The sequence below is a fragment of the Phyllobates terribilis genome, unplaced genomic scaffold (assembly GCF_046119375.1).
Source record: "Phyllobates terribilis strain yellow unplaced genomic scaffold, ASM4611937v1 Scaffold_12__6_contigs__length_324123572, whole genome shotgun sequence".
Taxonomy (NCBI): Eukaryota; Metazoa; Chordata; class Amphibia; order Anura; family Dendrobatidae; genus Phyllobates; species Phyllobates terribilis.
Window position 1 is genome coordinate 149,331,189 of NW_027362772.1, and position 20,608 is coordinate 149,351,796.

At 53.0% G+C, this 20,608-nt stretch overlaps 1 protein-coding gene across 4 annotated transcripts in view; it reads left to right on the plus strand.

Annotated features, from left to right (window-relative positions):
• The window catches only part of SYT5 (synaptotagmin 5), a 432,097-nt gene that overhangs the window by 346,089 nt on the left and 65,400 nt on the right, over positions 1–20,608 (plus strand). For all 4 annotated transcript variants that reach the window (XM_073656362.1, XM_073656363.1, XM_073656364.1 and 1 more), the window contains exon 3: positions 13,740–13,921. In XM_073656362.1, the coding sequence (XP_073512463.1) occupies positions 13,740–13,921 (182 nt within the window). The remainder of the gene's footprint in view (positions 1–13,739; positions 13,922–20,608) is intronic.

Consider the following 20,608-nt stretch of genomic DNA (forward strand, 5'->3'; position numbering starts at 1 on the left):
AGCGTGAGCGTCCGAGCGTGAGCGTCAGAGCGTGAGTGTGAGCGTCAGAGCGTGAGCTTCAGAACGTGAACGTCCGAGAGTGAGCGTCCGAGCGTGAGCGTCCGAGCGTGAGCGTCAGAGCGTGAGCATGTGAGCGTCCGAGCGTGAGCGTCCGAGCGTGAGTGTGAGCGTCAGAGCATGAGCTTCAGAGCGTGAGCATCCGAGCGTGAGCGTCAGAGCTTGAGCGTCCAAGCGTCAGCGTCCGAGAGTGTGCATCCGAGAGTGAGCCTCCGAGCGTGAGCGTCAGAGCGTGAGCGTGAGTGTCAGAGCATGAGCTTCAGAGCGTGAGCATCCGAGCGTGAGCGCTCAGACCGTGAGCGTCCGAGCGTGAGCGTCAGAGCATGAGCGTCCGAGCATGAGCGTCCGAGAGTGAGCGTCCGAGCGTGAGCGTCAGAGCGTGAGTGTGAGCGTCAGAGCATGAGCTTCAGAGCGTGAGCATCCGAGCGTGAGCGTCAGAGCGTGAGCGTCCGAGCGTGAGCGTCCGAGAGTGTGCGTCTGAGAGTGAGCGTCCGAGCGTGAGCGTCAGAGCGTGAGTGTGAGCGTCAGAGCATGAGCTTCAGAGCGTGAGCATCCGAGCGTGAGCGCTCAGACTGTGAGCGTCCGAGCGTGAGCGTCAGAGCATGAGCGTCCGAGCATGAGCGTCCGAGAGTGAGCGTCCGAGCGTGAGCGTCAGAGCGTGAGTGTGAGCGTCAGAGTGTGAGCGTGAGCGTCCGAGCGTGAGCGTCCGAGAGTGAGCATCCGAGCGTGAGCGTCAGAGCGTGTGAGCGTGAGCGTCAGAGCGTGAGTGTGAGCGTGAGAGCGTGAGCGTCCGAGCGTGAGTGTGAGCGTCAGAGCGTGAGCGTCCGAGCCTGAGCGTCAGAGCGTGAGTGTGAGCGTCAGAGCGTGAGCTTCAGAACGTGAACGTCCGAGAGTGAGCGTCCGAGAGTGAACGTCCGAGCGTGAGCATCCGAGCGTGAGCGTCTGAGCGTGAGCGTCAGAGCGTGAGTGTGAGCCTCAGAGCGTGATAGTCTGAGCGTGATAGTCTGAGCGTGAGCGTCTGAGCGTGAGCGTCAGTGTGAGCGTCAGAGCGTGAGCTTCAGAGCGTGAGCATCCGAGCGTGAGCGTCAGAGCATGAGCGTCCGAGCGTGAGCGTCCGAGAGTGAGCGTCTGAGCGTGAGCGTCAGAGCATGAGTGTCAGAGCGTCAGACTGTGAGCGTCAGAGCGTGAGCGTCAGAGCGTGAGCATCCCAGCGTGAACGTCAGAGCGTGAGCATCCCAGCGTGAACGTCAGAGCGTGAGCATCCGAGCGTGAGCGTCCGAGCGTCCGAGCGTGAGCATCAGAGCGTGAGTGTGAGCGTCAGAGCGTGAGCATTCGAGTGTGGGCGTCAGAGCGTGAGCATCAGAGCGTGAGCGCGTGAGCGTCCGAGCGTGAGCGTCAGAGCGTGAGCGTCAGAGCGTGAGTGTGAGTGTCAGAGCGTGAGCGTGAGTGTGAGTGTCAGAGCGTGAGCTTCAGACCGTGAGCATCCGAGCGTGAGCGTCAGAGCATGAGCGTCCGAGCGTGAGCGTCCGAGAGTGAGCGTCCGAGCGTGAGCGTCCGAGCGTGAGCATCTGAGCGTGAGCGTCAGAGCGTGAGTGTGAGCGTCAGAGCATGAGCTTCAGAGCGTGAGCATCCGAGCGTGAGCGTCAGAGCGTGAGCGTCCGAGCGTGAGCGTCCGAGAGTGTGCGTCCGAGAGTGAGCGTCCAAGCGTGAGCATCAGAGCGTGAGCGTGAGCGTCAGAGCATGAGCTTCCGAGCGTGAGCGCTCAGACCGTGAGCGTCCGAGCGTGAGCGTCAGAGCTTGAGCGTCAGAGCGTGAGCGTCAGAGCGTGAGTGTGAGCGTCAGAGCGTGAGCGTCCGAGCGTGAGCGTCCGAGCATGAGCGTCCGAGCATGTGCGTCCGAGAGTGAGCGTCCGAGCGTGAGCGTCAGAGCGTGAGTGTGAGCGTCAGAGTGTGAGTGTGAGCGTCCGAGCGTGAGCGTCCGAGAGTGAGCATCCGAGCATGAGCGTCAGAGCGTGTGAGCATGAGCGTCAGAGCGTGAGTGTGAGCGTGAGAGCGCGAGCGTCCGAGCGTGAGTGTGAGCGTCAGAGCGTGAGCGTCCGAGCGTGAGCGTCAGAGCGTGAGTGTGAGCGTCAGAGCGTGAGCTTCAGAACGTGAACGTCCGAGAGTGAGCGTCCGAGCGTGAGCGTCCGAGCGTGAGCGTCAGAGCGTGAGCATGTGAGCGTCCGAGCGTGAGCGTCCGAGCGTGAGTGTGAGCGTCAGAGCATGAGCTTCAGAGCGTGAGCATCCGAGCGTGAGCGTCAGAGCTTGAGCGTCCGAGCGTCAGCGTCCGAGAGTGTGCATCCGAGAGTGAGCGTCAGAGCGTGAGCGTGAGCGTCAGAGCATGAGCTTCAGAGCGTGAGCATCCGAGCGTGAGCGCTCAGACCGTGAGCGTCCGAGCGTGAGCGTCCGAGCGTGAGCGTCAGAGCATGAGCGTCCGAGCATGAGCGTCCGAGAGTGAGCGTCCGAGCGTGAGCGTCAGAGCGTGAGTGTGAGCGTCAGAGCATGAGCTTCAGAGCGTGAGCATCCGAGCGTGAGCGTCAGAGCGTGAGCGTCCGAGCGTGAGCGTCCGAGAGTGTGCGTCCGAGAGTGAGCGTCCGAGCGTGAGCGTCAGAGCGTGAGCGTGAGCGTGAGCGTCAGAGCATGAGCTTCAGAGCGTGAGCATCCGAGCGTGAGCGCTCAGACTGTGAGCGTCCGAGCGTGAGCGTCAGAGCATGAGCGTCCGAGCATGAGCGTCCGAGAGTGAGCGTCCGAGCGTGAGCGTCAGAGCGTGAGTGTGAGCGTCAGAGTGTGAGCGTGAGCGTCCGAGCGTGAGCGTCCGAGAGTGAGCATCCGAGCGTGAGCGTCAGAGCGTGTGAGCGTGAGCGTCAGAGCGTGAGTGTGAGCGTGAGAGCGTGAGCGTCCGAGCGTGAGTGTGAGCGTCAGAGCGTGAGCGTCCGAGCCTGAGCGTCAGAGCGTGAGTGTGAGCGTCAGAGCGTGAGCTTCAGAACGTGAACGTCCGAGAGTGAGCGTCCGAGAGTGAACGTCCGAGCGTGAGCATCCGAGCGTGAGCGTCAGAGCGTGAGCGTCCGAGCGTGAGCGTCTGAGCGTGAGCGTCAGAGCGTGAGTGTGAGCCTCAGAGCGTGATAGTCTGAGCGTGATAGTCTGAGCGTGAGCGTCTGAGCGTGAGCGTCAGTGTGAGCGTCAGAGCGTGAGCTTCAGAGCGTGAGCATCCGAGCGTGAGCGTCAGAGCATGAGCGTCCGAGCGTGAGCGTCCGAGAGTGAGCGTCTGAGCGTGAGCGTCAGAGCATGAGTGTCAGAGCGTCAGACTGTGAGCGTCAGAGCGTGAGCGTCAGAGCGTGAGCATGAGCTTCCGGGCGTGAGCGTGAGCGTCAGAGCGTGTGAGCGTCCGAGCGTGAGCATCCGAGAGTGAGCGTCCGAGCGTGAGCGTCAGAGCGTGAGCGTCAGACTGTGAGCGTCAGAGCGTGAGCGTCAGAGCGTGAGCGTGAGCTTCCGGGCGTGAGCGTGAGCGTCAGAGCGTGTGAGTGTCCGAGCGTGAGCGTAAGCGTCAGAGCGTGAGCGTCAGAGCTTGAGCGTCAGAGCATGAGCGTGAGTGTCAGAGCGTGAGAGTCAGAGCGTGAGCGTGAGCGTCCGAGCATGAGCGTCCGAGCGTGAGCGTGAGAGAGTGAGTGTGAGTGTCAGAGCGTGAGCTTCAGAGCGTGAGCGTCAGAGCGTGAGCGTCAGTGCGTGAGCGTGAGTGTCCGAGCGTGAGCGTCAGAGCGTGAGCGTCAGAGCGTGAGTGTGAGCGTCAGAGCGTGAGCGTCAGAGCGTGAGCGTGAGCGTCCGAGTGTGAGTGTGAGCGTCCGAGCGTGAGCGTCCGAGCGTGAACGTCCGAGCGTGAGCGTCCGAGCGTGAGCGTCAGAGCGTGAGCGTCTGAGCGTGAGCGTCAGAGCGTGAGTGTGAGCGTCAGAGTGTGAGCGTGAGCGTCCGAGCGTGAGCGTCCGAGAGTGAGCATCCGAGCGTGAGCGTCAGAGCGTGTGAGCGTGAGCGTCAGAGCGTGAGTGTGAGCGTGAGAGCGTGAGCGTCCGAGCGTGAGTGTGAGCGTCAGAGCGTGAGCGTCCGAGCGTGAGCGTCAGAGCGTGAGTGTGAGCGTCAGAGCGTGAGCTTCAGAACGTGAACGTCCGAGAGTGAGCGTCCGAGAGTGAACGTCCGAGCGTGAGCATCCGAGCGTGAGCGTCAGAGCGTGAGCGTCCGAGCGTGAGCGTCTGAGCGTGAGCATCAGAGCGTGAGTGTGAGCCTCAGAGCGTGATAGTCTGAGCGTGATAGTCTGAGCGTGAGCGTCTGAGCGTGAGCGTCAGTGTGAGCGTCAGAGCGTGAGCTTCAGAGCGTGAGCATCCGAGCGTGAGCGTCAGAGCATGAGCGTCCGAGCGTGAGCGTCCGAGAGTGAGCGTCTGAGCGTGAGCGTCAGAGCATGAGTGTCAGAGCGTCAGACTGTGAGCGTCAGAGCGTGAGCGTCAGAGCGTGAGCATGAGCTTCCGGGCGTGAGCGTGAGCGTCAGAGCGTGTGAGCGTCCGAGCGTGAGCATCCGAGAGTGAGCGTCCGAGCGTGAGCGTCAGAGCGTGAGCGTCAGACTGTGAGCGTCAGAGCGTGAGCGTCAGAGCGTGAGCGTGAGCTTCCGGGCGTGAGCGTGAGCGTCAGAGCGTGTGAGTGTCCGAGCGTGAGCGTAAGCGTCAGAGCGTGAGCGTCAGAGCTTGAGCGTCAGAGCATGAGCGTGAGTGTCAGAGCGTGAGAGTCAGAGCGTGAGCGTGAGCGTCCGAGCATGAGCGTCCGAGCGTGAGCGTGAGAGCGTGAGTGTGAGTGTCAGAGCGTGAGCTTCAGAGCGTGAGCGTCAGAGCGTGAGCGTCAGTGCGTGAGCGTGAGTGTCCGAGCGTGAGCGTCAGAGCGTGAGCGTCAGAGCGTAAGCGTGAGCGTCAGAGCGTGAGTGTGAGCGTCAGAGCGTGAGCGTCAGAGCGTGAGCGTGAGCGTCCGAGTGTGAGTGTGAGCGTCCGAGCGTGAGCGTCCGAGCGTGAACGTCCGAGCGTGAGCGTCCGAGCGTGAGCGTCATGCCCCCACAGTGCCCATTATACACACACTGTATTATGCCCCCACAGTGCCCAGTATACACACTGTGTTATGCCCCCACAGTGCCCATTATACACACACTGTATTATGCCCCTACAGTGCCCAGTATACACACTGTATTATGCCCCCACAGTGCCCATTATACATACACTGTATTATGCCCCCACAGTGCCCATCATACACACTGTATTATGCCCCCACAGTGCTCATTGCACACAATGTATTATGCCCCCACAGTTCCCATTATACACACACTGTATTATGCCCCCATAGTGCCCATTACACATTAATATGTATGCCCATACATACATTATGATGCCTCCACAGTGCCAACTATACACTGTAATGTCCACAGTGGCTGACACATATAGTAAGCTGTTCCCACAGCCCCCCCCCCCCACACACACACACACACAGTATTATGTCCCTCATAGTCCTCCAAACACAATATGATGCCACAGCCCCCCCCCCCACACACAGTATTATGTCCCTCATAGTCCTCCGAACACAATATGATGCCACAGCCCCCCACACAGTATGATGCCCCAACAGTTCCATTCTAAGTATTGTGCCACCCACAGCCCCTTCCCAACACAGTATGATGCCCTCACAGTCCCCCAGACACCGTATAATATATGCAGATGCAGTTGGCGTTAGGACATACCCCTGACCTCCCAGGACAGCGGGGCAGCTCCTAGGATGGTTGGGAGGTATGATAAGTTGGTTATTTAATTTGTCAATCCCTCACCATTGCCAGCTTCTCCATATGCTGTCAGACAACGTGAACGTCCTTAGTTATATCCAGAGGTTGGTAGCCCCCCGCAGCACTAATACTTCACAGATAACAGTTTGTCGCAATTAATTCTAGTCTTGGCAATCCTGCGGGAGCTGGAGTCACTAGCTATAGCACTCATCGCTCTTCTGTGCTACGATGTGCAGGGAAAATGAAACTTACTGACATCTGAATCCCAAATTGTGGGACATCTAGAAACCTTGCCCTGTTCTAGTCATGAACACCCCCAAAGTTACCAATATTTATGTTAAAAGGGTCCTAGACTACTTTGATAATTGATGACTCAATGGCTCAACACAGTAGCCATTATTTTAGCAACTTTCTTTTATGACTATGTCGATATTTTATTGTTAGTGACGCGCCCCCTGGGCCATATTCTTTTAGGGGGAATATCCGGAGCCGGATCAGATGGGGGTTGTAGTCTTCCGAGTGGCTGTGACCCGGTCCGTGCCCAGGGTGTCAAACTGAGTTGTATGTGGCAGTCATACAGATGTTATAAGTTCTTTATTGTCGACTACGCCACCCGTTGTGTTGCGGTCACTGTGGCCGCCGCTGCAGCAGGGTCCGCTGAGGCTGGTGGTGTAGGTGCAGCTTTGGTGATATAACCCCCAACGGGTGGGGTATAGCCTCAGGGGGATCAGGTGCAGAGGATGGGAGTTGTGGTGATGCAGTGTAGGCGGCAATCAGAGACAGAGTCGGGTTATGCAGTTTAGGATGTTTACTCACTGCTGATGTTCTGGTCACTCCAGCTTCGAGTGACCTCCCGAGCCGTGCTGCGTCCACCAGGTTCTGGATCCAGCCAACTCCCAAATAAGTCCGGAGCGTGACCCTGAGCTCTCCTTCTGTCCTTTCTCTGGCCGTCCCCACTATTGATCCACCCAGGTCCAGCTCCCTCGGGCCTTCTGTTGGGAGACCCTTGGCCTTGGGTTCCCTGACCCTCCTCGTGGTATGCCTTCGTGGTGGATGTGGTGGGTGACCGTGGCAAACGCTGCCCACGGTCTCCGGTCTCTGGCTGGGGAGTGTTTTTGCCCCCACCAGCTTGGGTTCCGGTACCCTGATGCCGACTCTTCACCCGGGGATTTAATTTGGGGTCTTAGAGTCCTCTCTTCTGCTTTCCCCTCTGGGTCTCTCTTTCTCCTCTCTCACTCTGGGTCTCTCTTCTCCTCCGCTCGCTGACTTTCTCTCTGCAACTGACCCTGTTCTTAGTTGGTGCCCACCTTATATACACCCTCTATGTGTGAGCTCAGGTGACCAGCACCCAATGAGCTCCTATCTTTACCCAGGCTGCTCCCCCTATCTGCCCCTACACTACTTGGGATGTACCACCCCCCCTCCCACTCCAGCCAGGAACAGACACTGTCGTACCTGCACATTTCTCTAGTGGGAGTACATCGGTCTGTCCCTCGGAAATGGGATGTGTGTAGTGCATGCAGCTAACTGAGCTCAGTTCCACACTCCATCCTTACCCGGGAGTGGAATATCACACCTCTGGGTTGAGGTGCAATACCCCTGTAGCAGCCGAATCCTCAGGGTGCTACATTCCCCCCTGGTAAATCACAGCACGTCCTCGGGCTGTAAGACATAACATCCACAAACATACATTTTTTTTTCATAAACATAAACATAATAAAACATCATATAAACAACATATCTTAGCAGATAAAACATTCTCGTCGCCTCAGGCTCCTCCTCCGGTCACTGTGCACGTGTGACCGGGTAAAGTGCGACAGTCTCTCTGGAAAACTGGTTTTCCCTATAAAACCGGTAGGGGGCGCTTTAGGACGCGCAACTATATACAGGGATATGGCCGCTCTCAGTCCTCGGCCAGGTATTGGGGAGGAATGACCGCTCTCAGTCCTCGGTCAGTGGGATTTAGGGGTTAAACGGGTAACAGTTCACATTTGCTGGTCCCAACGGGGACTATTTTTAGCAACAGCAACAGTTTCAGTTTCAGTTTATGGTGCCCCGACGGGCAACTATATACAGCCTCTGCTTCGCTGTTCTTAGCGACGGCGTCCTCCTGCTCTTGCTTTATGGTTACCTTTGGCTTCAGACCCGTCCGGGTCCGTATGCTGGGCGTACAGGTCCTCTCCCAGATGCGGCACTCTTGGTCTTATGGGCGCGGTGGTGTTGGCGCCCGGGTTGCCCGGGCCTTGCGGCCAGGCCTGGGGTATCTGGAAGGTAAAGGGCACCGTAAGGACGGCGGCGCCCTGGGCTACTTGGCCCTGCGACCAGGCCGGGGGCTCCGCGGAGGTAGGGGGCGCTGTTGGTATTGCGGCGCCCGGGGGTACTAGGCCTTGCGACCAGGCTGGTGGTACTTCCTGCTTGGTCACGCTCGGGGTCGAGGCGTGTGACGTCACAGGGGTCGCGGCTCCCGTTTGAGGCCTAGTCTGTGGCGGTGACGTTGCAGCGACGGGCACGGCAGGATAGACTTCGGGCTCTGCGACGGGGAGCTGGGGCAGGTACGCGGTTTCCCGGTTTGGGGTATAGACGTCCCCTTTACCTGCCTCCACTCGTTCGGCTCCCTTCTCGGCGCCGTCTCCGGCCTTCAGTCCTCCTGCGCCATCCTCAGAGGCGGTCTGTCTCCTCGTCTCGAGTGGCGTGCTCCGCTGACGAGTCTCGGTCTTCTGGGCCATCTCTCGGCTCCACTCTGCCAACGTCTCTCGCTGCACCCGGGCCATCCTCCTTGCGAGGCCCTCCAGAGCGGTCTGCGCACACTCCCGGTCTCGGGGAAGCTGTGCTAGGACCTCCACTAGGCCTAGTGGGGTCGTTGTTTCCAGCAGGCTCCTGACCAACGGGTCGGTGCTGCTCTGCTCTCCTACTGTTGTCTCCAGCAGGCTCCTGGCCAGCGGGCCGGTGCTGCTTTGCTCTCCCTCCTCGGTTTCTAGCAGGCTCCTGGCCAACGGGCCGGTGCTGCTCTGCTTTCTCGCCATCTCCGGGTAAGCTCCTCCGATATTCTTCTCCAGGCTTCTTGCCTCCGGGTGCGCTCGCTCCAGACTGCTCCAGGCGGCACCCATCTTTGTTCTCTTCTTTCGTCTCCTCCCCCTTCGAGGGCGGTCCCGGGGCCACTTGGTGATTGTCAGCTCCAGGGGCTGTTCTTTCACGCTGACAGACACCTCTAGCATCACAGTCTCTGTTGGTGGGGGCGGTTTCCACTTTTGGCGCCATTTTCGGTCCTGGCCCACGATGGGAGGTGGCCTCTTGCCACCCTCTGGCACGCCCATAATGGCGTCCGCTCTTCCAAGGCGGGAAACCTTTGGAAATGGCGGGAATCGCTTCCCCTTGGCGGGAAACTCTGCAGATGGCGGGAAAACGCTGTTAATGGCGGACAACCGGCTGGAATCGACTGGTGATGGGGTCCGATGGCGGGGACCCTCCGGAACCGGCAGGAGACTTCTTTTTGAGGTAAACTTGCACTTTTCTTCAGGCACGCAGTACCCGGGTGTTGCGGACACGTAATCCTGCCGACTACGCCAAAGTTGACGCGCCCCCTGGGCCATATTCTTTTAGGGGGAATATCCGGAGCCGGATCAGATGGGGGTTGTAGTCTTCCGAGTGGCTGTGACCCGGTCCGTGCCCAGGGTGTCAAACTGAGTTGTATGTGGCAGTCATACAGATGTTATAAGTTCTTTATTGTCGACTACGCCACCCGTTGTGTTGCGGTCACTGTGGCCGCCGCTGCAGCAGGGTCCGCTGAGGCTGGTGGTGTAGGTGCAGCTTTGGTGATATAACCCCCAACGGGTGGGGTATAGCCTCAGGGGGATCAGGTGCAGAGGATGGGAGTTGTGGTGATGCAGTGTAGGCGGCAATCAGAGACAGAGTCGGGTTATGCAGTTTAGGATGTTTACTCACTGCTGATGTTCTGGTCACTCCAGCTTCGAGTGACCTCCCGAGCCGTGCTGCGTCCACCAGGTTCTGGATCCAGCCAACTCCCAAATAAGTCCGGAGCGTGACCCTGAGCTCTCCTTCTGTCCTTTCTCTGGCCGTCCCCACTATTGATGCACCCAGGTCCAGCTCCCTCGGGCCTTCTGTTGGGAGACCCTTGGCCTTGGGTTCCCTGACCCTCCTCGTGGTATGCCTTCGTGGTGGATGTGGTGGGTGACCGTGGCAAACGCTGCCCACGGTCTCCGGTCTCTGGCTGGGGAGTGTTTTTGCCCCCACCAGCTTGGGTTCCGGTACCCTGATGCCGACTCTTCACCCGGGGATTTAATTTGGGGTCTTAGAGTCCTCTCTTCTGCTTTCCCCTCTGGGTCTCTCTTTCTCCTCTCTCACTCTGGGTCTCTCTTCTCCTCCGCTCGCTGACTTTCTCTCTGCAACTGACCCTGTTCTTAGTTGGTGCCCACCTTATATACACCCTCTATGTGTGAGCTCAGGTGACCAGCACCCAATGAGCTCCTATCTTTACCCAGGCTGCTCCCCCTATCTGCCCCTACACTACTTGGGATGTACCACCCCCCCTCCCACTCCAGCCAGGAACAGACACTGTCGTACCTGCACATTTCTCTAGTGGGAGTACATCGGTCTGTCCCTCGGAAATGGGATGTGTGTAGTGCATGCAGCTAACTGAGCTCAGTTCCACACTCCATCCTTACCCGGGAGTGGAATATCACACCTCTGGGTTGAGGTGCAATACCCCTGTAGCAGCCGAATCCTCAGGGTGCTACATTAGCATAGATAGATGTCATCCAGATGAAACAGCCTATGTACTTACATTAAACCTGAAAACGCCTTTAATAGGTTCCCTGAAGATTTAGTAAGGAACCCAGCTAATATATCATGTATAAGATCAATGTGCTGTTTAAGACGTACATGGAGAGGGGTTATATATATTGCAATACATGCTGCTGCTTCTTAGGAGAAAGAAGGTCTTCCATAAAGATCCTCTCTGGAATAAAAGACAGAAAAACAAACAAATAATCAGATTTTAAGGAAGGCGTTTTTGATTAAAGGGGCTGTCCACCTGTGGATCGCCCCTGATTGGTCACTATTGGTACCCTATAGAAAAGAAAAACAATATCTACTCACGTCCAATGGGGGTGCTATTCCATGCGGGTCAAGTGACTGCTGTAGCCAATCGGCTCATTAATTTTTTGTCGAAGTCTGACGAAGTAGGGAAGGCTGCAGCCAATCTGTGGCAGCTGATTGGCTGCAGCTATCACGTGACATAACAATGTGACATGACTAGCTGGGAATAGCTGTGTAGACATCGGTGAAATGATACCGCTAAAAAATAAAATACAAAAAGGGGGGGCTAGGATTTCCTTGACTTGGATAACTCAATATAAATGGTATATCTTGGCACAAAAAATGTAATTCAACATCTAACTTGACATCAGTCAATGACTTGTGCAGTACTGAATCTGTAACCAGGTTCTTGCTACTCTGAGAGCAGCATGTTGAAGGGGCAGAGACTCTGATTCCAGCCATGAGTCACTTACTGAGCTGCTTGCTACAGTTTTAATAAAATCACTGTTTTATCTGCTGCAGATCTAGCAGTTCTCTGAATGCTGAGCTCTGTCTAACCCCACCCACACCACTGATTGGCAGCTTACAGTGTACACTGTGCATAGGCAATCAGTGGTGGGGGTGTGGTTAGACTACCTGGCAGCAGGTTGATTTGTCCTCCAGTGATAATCTCCTGCTGATAAAATAGTGATTTTATCAAGACTACAGCAAGCAGCCCAGTAAGTGACACAATGCTGGAATCAGGGTCTCTATCCCTGCATCATGATGCTCTCAGATTAGGTGGCAAATACCTGGTGTCAGATTCCCTTTAAGTGAGATAAGAGAGTGAATATTGCAGGATTATAGGATACTTGTTTAATGCAGCGATATAGTAAAATATATTTTCATTACGAAACTTGAAAACTAGAAGAAGGCAAGGACCAACCTGGAGTAGATGGATTCAGCATTTCTTTTTACAACTTGTGCTCATATATCTCTGGCCAAAGATTAAAATTATGGGATGAGGGCAATGTGACATCTTTTTCTCAATTTCAAAATTATTTCTAAGAAAATAGTGTCTTAGCTTTGAAACCCCGACAATTTCATTTGTGATATCTATAATAAGTGTGGATATAAAATCCGACATCTAATATCACCTAATAGGTGATTGTCTAATAAATGTATGTATTAGTAAGCTGGGCTGTCATGGATGTTCATGCATTAATGAAGCTTTAAGATGTGGATGATCCAGTTAGACACATTAGCCCCGATAAATCAAGACTGGCGTTTTGTATGGAAGCGTTGATCAAGTGCGCGTTGGAGTACGATGCGGAAAATTCATTAAGAAGTGAGCTCCTACTAATAGATTTGGAGCCATGTATCACCCCAAAAAATGTACGCTAGTCAGAGACTTACTACATATCTGTCATAATTTGCACCACCCTTGTGGAGTAAATTATGATGAATTTGGTCGGCGCGCTCATCCAAGCCTCTTTGCAGCTGAGCTTTCCAAAAAGTTAGCTGAGCTGTCTTAGACTGGTGTAAAAACACGAAAAGTCGCAAAAACTTTGAGAAAATATGAGTTGCACAAAAATAATACAACATTTCAAAAGTTGAAAACTTCATGATAGTTCTTTCACCCTTGTGCACTTAAAGTACTAAATAGAGACACATAACAAAAATGAGATTCATGGTTAGGAAGGTATCAAATCTTATTCCATATGGTACATACTCGTGGACTTGATCGGGAACCTGCTCTTCATAATAGAGAAGCATTTTGGACCTATGCTTTGAACACACAAGTTCCTTTAGGGTTAAACCTTAAAAGGGAAATGATGTTTCATTATTGTCATTCATAGACTTTATGCATTGGTTTGATTCCATTCATTTTATTCATCTTTTATTTTATTTTATTTTTGTTATAATATCCAATTCATGACATTACTCATGTTTATATGTGATCCGCTTATCAAATTATATATTTTTTGGAAAATGGAATAGGGTATTTGTTCACAAAACAACGCCCACCTAATTGAGTAGGCAGACACATAAATTTGCCATCCACAATGTATTTTTTTATATACCAGGATTCAGAATGCATTTATCGTTCGAAAGGCGTTGGTTGAGTTTTGAGGAGTTTTCCCCCCACTCACTATTGCAATGCGTATGATTTTTTAAAGAAAAGGATTGATAATAAAGACAAGGTTTTATCTCTTACCTTAATTCCAGAAGCTGAACCTTTCTCCTTTCTCAATTGTGCACAAAAATAATACAATATTTTAAAAGTTAAAAACTTCTTGATAGTTCATTCACCCATGTGCACTCAAAGTACTAAATAGAGATACATAATAAAAAGATCTGTGAATTGCTTGTTGATGGTATTCCAGTAAAACAAATAGTAGGGCCATGTTACCCAGAGACAGTATATTATTTTATAGACAATCATATTATTACTATTATTACATTAATTTCAAGCAAATCTATTGTATTAAAAGGGCAACGTGAACCCTTCTAAAGTTGGGTAATAAAACAAGTAAGCCAACCATTGTGTAATCACTCATTATTTGATTGAAAGGAAAGTGTAAATGTAATATTGATCTCTTACCTAGTTTCATGCTGTGTTATCCACATGTGTATGAGACAGTATTGGCACAAATAAGTCTGAATTAGGATCACTGCAGCCCTTTAGTCGGCTGGAAATCAGAAAAATTACCATTTTCCCATCACTGATCCGTATCACATTTTTCATAGGTTTATGTTTCACGAACAATTAATAAATTGCTTTATTTTGTATTTTCTTCTTATACCAGTTCCACCATGGGCTTTGGCCACTATTCTCATTGTGGCTGGATTGCTGCTACTATGCTGCTGTTTCTGTGTCTGCAAGAAGTGCTGCGGCAAGAAAAAGAAAGGCAAGAAGGGCAAAGATAAGGTCAAGGCCCAAATTAACATGAAAGAGGTGAAGGATCTGGGGAAAAGCTACATCGATAAGGTGAGCTGAATTTTCACTGAAACTTTTTCACTATGATATAAAAAGTGCTCAACTGTGAATATCATTAAAGGGAATCTGTCAGCAGGATTTCACCCTCTAAACTATTTATATGCCCGCCCATGTAGCTCTTTCAAAGAAAAATCCAGCAATACCTTTATATGGCCAGTCTGTTCTTCCGTTTCTGAGAAATCAACATTTGAATTGATATGCAAATGAGTCTGAAGGACTATGGTAGATCTGAAGCGTCTGTCACTCCAGCTCTGTTCTCCGTCCAGCACCTCTTCCTGTTTGACTGACAGCCTTTATGCTGTGTAACTTTAGGCAAAAGAGTTGTCAATCAAGCAGGAGGAGGTGACACTTGGTGGGGCATAGAGCTATAGGCACACATACAGACACACAGATCTCAGATACTGGTTCAGGGACTGGCCACACACGGACCATGGGGCGAGGTTCAGGCACTGGCTGCCCAAGGACCAGATACTTCGGATTCAGGACACTGGCCACGCAAGGACCCGGGGACCTAACAACTCACTAATAAAAGAAACTACACACTAATGAATGCTGTTGCTTGGACGACTCCCTATAGGGGAGGGAGCCTTATATACAAGATGCCTCCCAGCAATTGGCTGGGAACCATTTTGCAGGTGCACTCTGATAATTAATGCATCACAGCTCTTGGCTGGGGGCATTTTACTATGTTCGTGCACTGCCCCTTTAAGAACGGGGGAGCGCGGGTACACACACTAGGTATGCCGCCAGGAAGTGCGGCATGTCCAAGCAGGAGGCATGACACCAGACGGAGAGGTGACTCCACACGTGTGGTGGTGAGTATGTCGGCATCCCTGCATGGGAGAAGGAGGACAGCCAAGCGGAGATGCCGGCATATAAATGTTACAACCACCACCTTCATCTGAGCCTGTGCTGCATTCCACAAAGTTGTATACTAACCCCTGACTTCCCCTGCATACCCTCCAAAAAAACCTTTAGAATTGCTCCCACCCTGTATGCAAATCCGGACTGTCCGGTCCAATGGGCGTTATTGCTGCGGTGTCTGTCCCTCTCTTCATCATGCATCATCCACGTAGCTGAATGAAATCTCCTGCCTGCGCAGGAGCATCACTGGCTCGTGCAAGCGCACTTTTCTCTGCACTACTGCGGGCAGAGTTTAAAACATAACAGAGCACCTATGTCAGCAGCAGTCAGCTCTTATGTTCACCTGACAGAGGAGTCCAATGTGTCAGGCAGTTGTTTTATACAATTGCTGCACTGTGTGGCTTTGGTTGATTGGACTGCACCCACATTCATCCTGCCATTTTGGCAGAAGACATTGAGAATCAGAAACTGGAGATCATTATTTCCACCAGTTGTCCTGAGGTGTAGGTTGTGTAGATCTGTCCATTCGGTGACCATTCTGCTGGAATGGCATCCTTGAATTTGTATCCCTTTCTGGAGAGCAATCAATTGCAAAAAAATTACAATCCCCAGCATGTACTGACAGCCGCATGCAACAGAGCGTAAGAGAGATTGACACACCGCTTCCAAGAAATCAGTTGTATTTTTGGGATGTACAGGAAAGGTGAAAAAAATAATGCCTGAATAAATTGCTCCGGCTAAATTTGGAACACACGGAAAGAAGGGGGCTGGAGGCATGGGAACCTAGAAGGAAGCCCCACATGACCGGGATTGGCCAGGAGGGTGCAATTTTTAAATCCCAATGGTCGGGATTGGGTATAGGTTTGGAGGGGCTGGCATTTGGATGGGGGTGGGGTAAAGGGGGGAAGAGGTATAATAGGGAAAAGTGCGGGAAAACGGGCAGTCCAGGGAAGAAGCCATTGAGAGAAGTTCTGGAGCACCGATAAAAAAAAAAAAAAAAAAAAAATTATTTTACCTTTTAATTGCTGGGACACTCTTCTCGCTATTATGGAGTCCGTGGAGTCCCTTATCGCCAGGCTGAGGGAGACTGCCAGATCCAGGCAAGGAGGGTGGCTTGAGGCCCAGCTGGCCGGACTTCTGGGGAATGCCGGGGAGGAAGAATCCCCGTCGGGTTTCGGAAGAAGGGCCAGGAGGACGCGGCCCCCCGAGAGGCTTTCCCTGGAGATGGTTGGTACGGGCAGCAGGCGCAGGCTGCGGAGCCCCTCAGGGGACCCTGTGTCCGGGGAGCATGCCGGCGGAATCCCCTGCCGGCGTGCCCGCCGCGGCAGGAATCCGCCCAGCCGGTCTGCGGGCTCCCCCTGCATCGGGTCGCGGTCCGCGACTGAAGTTCCCCGGTCCGTCGTGGTGCAGCCTCCCCCGTCGGCGCGCCGCAGTACTAGAGCCCAGGCCACGCCGGAAGCAAGGCCCGGGCCGCAGACGCATCATCCGGGGGGCGGGGCCTCACCGGAAATGGGGACTACGTCACTTCCGGCCCCGGAGACAGACGAGAGGGACGCACAGCCAATGAGCGGCGGGCGCAGGGACACGCCCCCCGCTCCAAGATCCAGCGGCGATTCAAGACGCCGGTTATTTAAAAGAAAAAAGGGCGGCAATCCTGCAGCGGGGAACGGAGGGAACACCAGCGCGGCAGGCACACCTGGCGACGTTCCTGTCGGGGTGCCTGCCAGACAGACCAGAGGGCGCAGACAGCAGCGGAGCTACACGGGCAGGCAGCACCAATTCCAGGACCTGCTGCCTGGCTCAAGTTTCTCCAGGCAGAGGGATGGAGCGGCGGGCAGCAGCACGGATTTGCCTGGCAGTTATCCACGGACCAACACGGATCGGGCTGGTGAGTCCGGGTCTAAAAATCGCGGATGTGCACGGTCGGCGGTGAGGAGTGGAGGACGAACGGCGGGGAGGTCGGCACGGGCTCGGGTCCCCCCTGGTGACGAGGAGGCCAGGGGCGCGGGCCTTGAGCAGCAGGGGTCGGTCAGACTGGATTATGGAGAAGAACAAGACGAACCAAGGACTCATCAGGACTCGGCGAGTACGGCTGGCGGGGACACAGCACCTGCGCAGCTTCGTGAGTATGCGTCTATGTATGGTTTGTCGCCCGCGGGGTCTGTAGCGGATGGGGTAGGCGATAGGCAGGTGTCTGGGCCCAGCGGGGAAAATGTTAGGGGAGGTAGTGGGTCAGATGTAAGTGGGTTTAGGGATTTGTTGGTTAGCATGTCGCGCATTTTGGCGAGAATAGACGGCGGGGGGGCCATTCAAAGGGGGTTGTCACCGGCTGGGGCTTGGCTACCTAGTAAACCGGCGTTGTTGCAGGTGGGGAGCGAGTCGGCCAGGTCGGCGGGGTGTACAGCTGGGACACCTTCTGGGGTGTCGGTGTGTGTGCAGACAGAAAAGGATAATGCGGATAGTATAAAACTGGATGATAGGGCGAAAGGGGAGGTATACGTGTGCTTTGAGGGGCCATTGGGGGCGCATTTAAAAAAAGAGGTTAAAGAAAAAATTTGGCGGGACGAGTATGTCGAAATTTTTTCCCTTCTTCCGTTGGAAAAGTTTAACCTGGATAAGGGAAAAAAGGAAGACAGTAAAAAAGAGGAAGAAGAGAAGCGTAGGTGGAGGTTGATTCCACAGACGTTTGTCAATTGGTTGCAAGCTTTTGCAATAATGGCTAGCGTTATTGGAGAAAAAGCTCCTGATAATTGTTCAGGTTTGTTTTGCTACCTTGATGCTATTGGGGAGGCTCATAGGACTTACGGGGGTCAGACATGGTTACGTTATGACGAGCAATTTCGTCAGAGGAAGGCAGTCCGCCCTGAGATCAGATGGGATCAAAAGGACATTGGGTTGTGGCTGAAGGTTATGGCCCCAGTGAGGTATGGGCAGTCCTTTCACGGGAGCAGCAGTAGTGGTAACCAACCAGCAGGACAAGGGGGAGGTAACCAAGGGGCACAAAGCACTAAGAAGGAAGTGGGAACTTGCTGGCAATTTAATGACGGCCAATGCAAGTACGGGACCTCCTGTAAATTCAAACACGTGTGCTCCCATTGTAATGGAAACTCACACGGAGCATCAAAATGCTTTAAGAAGGGTAAGGTAAAGCCGACAGTGGGTACCGGTCAAAGGGGTGACTCCGGTGAGGGTTCACGCGATGGCCCCCTTTCTAAGTAGGTATCCTGATCAGTCGAAGGCTAAGGTCATTTCGGATGGGTTTTTGGAAGGTTTTAGAATCCCTCCTCCTGAGCACGAGGTCCCCTTTTCTCTAAAAAATTTGACGTCGGCTTCCCTTCATCCGGATGTGGTTAGCGTGAAGTTGGCTAAGGAGGTGGAATTGGGCAGGATGGCGGGACCGTTTCGGGTATTACCTAGCAGCAAAGTGATTATTTCACCACTGGGGGTTGTGCCCAAAAAAGAGCTGAATAAGTTTCGTTTGATTCAGCATTTGTCGTACCCGAAGGGGCTCTCGGTGAATGATGGCATTGCACAGGAATTATGTTCAGTTGAATATACATCATTTGATGCGGCGGTGCGATGGGTACAGCGTTATGGGTCAGGATCGTTGCTAGCCAAGACGGATATCGAGTCGGCTTTTCGGTTGCTGCCAGTTCACCCGGATAGCATCCCGTTGTTAGGTTGTTTTTGGAATGGGGCATATTACATGGATAGGTGTTTGCCAATGGGTTGTGCAATTTCGTGTTCTTTGTTTGAAACGTTTAGTACCTTTTTGGAATGGGTGGTGATGGACCTGGCATCAGTTAATTCAGTCATTCATTATTTGGATGATTTTTTGTTTATAGGCCCTCCGCAATCGTTATTGTGTAGGAATTTGTTAGGTACTATGGTGTGGGTAGCGGAGCATTTTGGTGTACCATTGGCAAAAGAAAAGACAGAAGGCCCTTGCACAATCCTAAGTTTTTTGGGCATTGTAATTGATACAGAAAGGATGGAGTGCCGGTTACCTGAAGATAAATTGTGTCTGCTCAAGCAGGAGGTCGATAGAGTCAGGAGGTTGCGCAAGGTGACCCTGAGGGAGCTACAATCGCTGTTGGGGCGCTTAAATTTTGCATGCAGGATTATGCCAATGGGCAGAATATTTTGTCGCAGGTTGTCAGGCGCCACAGCAGGAGTGCGTGGGGCTCATCATTTTATCCGCCTAAATAAGGAACACAAGGAGGATCTGAGGGTTTGGAAGTTGTTTTTGGAAAGCTATAATGGCAGGTCATTAATCCAGCAGGAGTTTGTAAGCAGTTTTGATTGTGAGATTTTTACAGATGCTGCGGGAGGTGCTGGATACGGGGCCTACTGGAAAGGGCGGTGGAGTGTTGGGGCATGGCCGATTGGGTGGACGGAGAGGGGACTTACGAGGAACCTGGCGTTTTTGGAATTGTTCCCTATTGTTGTTGCGGTTACTATTTGGGGGGAGTGTTTTGCCAACAGGAGAATTCGGTTTCATTGCGATAACATGGGAGTGGTGTCTGTCATCAACAGCTTGTCGGCCTCATCCCCGCCTGTGATTAGGCTACTGAGGGAACTAGTACTTTGTTGTCTTAAGCTGAACGCTTGGATTACAGCGGTCCATGTTCCAGGTGTACAAAATTCTATAGCAGATGCCTTATCTCGTTTTCAGTGGGACCGTTTTCGGGCGCTAGCACCAGTGGCCGAGGACGTGGGTCAAGAATGCCCTTCGCATTTGTGGCAACTGGTTATGGAGGAGCCGGACGGTTAATAAGGGAGTCCATTACGAGGCAGACCTGGGCATCATACGAGGCATCGTGGCGAGTATGGCGAAGTTGGATTCTGGAGTGGGGTGTGGTGGAAAGTGAAGGAGATAGAGAGATGGCGGTGCTGTTTCTTGTGGGAAGGGCAGCAGAGATTGGATGGTCTGTGTCAAAAGTTAGTAAATTTGTAGCAGGATTGGCATTCGCTTTTAGATTACAGGGGTTAAAAGACGTTACAAAATCGTTTTTAGTGAAGCAAGCACTTAGGGGCTTTAGGAGAGGCGGTAAGGTGTTAGATAAACGAAGACCGGTGACTTTTAGTATTTTAGAGCGGTTGGGTTTAGCGTTGGATAAGATTTGTTGTTCAGTTTTTGAAGCCACACTGTTTAGGTTGGCCTTTTCATTGGCGTTCTTTGGCGCTCTAAGATTAGGTGAGTTGGTGGCACCAAGTAGGAATAAGGTTGGGGGTTTGTTTGCCGAGGATGTGAACGGTCGGAAAGGGGGCATCGAATTTTGGATTAGGAGGGCGAAGACGGATCAATTGGGCAGAGGCAAGCTAGTGGTATTGGGGGAAGTTGATGGATCGTTTATGTGTCCTAGGAGATGTTTAATGGCTTACTGGCAGGTTTGGTCGGGACGTAAGGGCCCATTATTGTGTCATAAAAACGGAGAGTTTCTGTCACGTTTTCAATTTATTGCAGTATTTAAAAAAGGGATCCGGGAGTTGGGCCTTAGTCCTGAGGTGTACGGGTCGCATTCTTTCAGAATCGGTGCAGCGTCAGAAGCGGACGGTTTGGGTTTAGGAAAGGATGTGATAAAACGCATTGGGAGGTGGAGTTCAGATCGTTATCTGTCCTATGTACGGCATTAGGTGTGCAGGCTTATGTTTTATCTGGTCAGAAGTGAATACAATTCTTTGGTTGTCTTATTGCAGGTGACGTCCCGTTATTAGTCTGGATTCTTGGACACTCTTTCGTTCATTGGGGGGCGCTGCGGGCGGATGTGAGGCCAAACGGTAGGCAATTGGGTTTTAGCAGAGAGCAAGTGG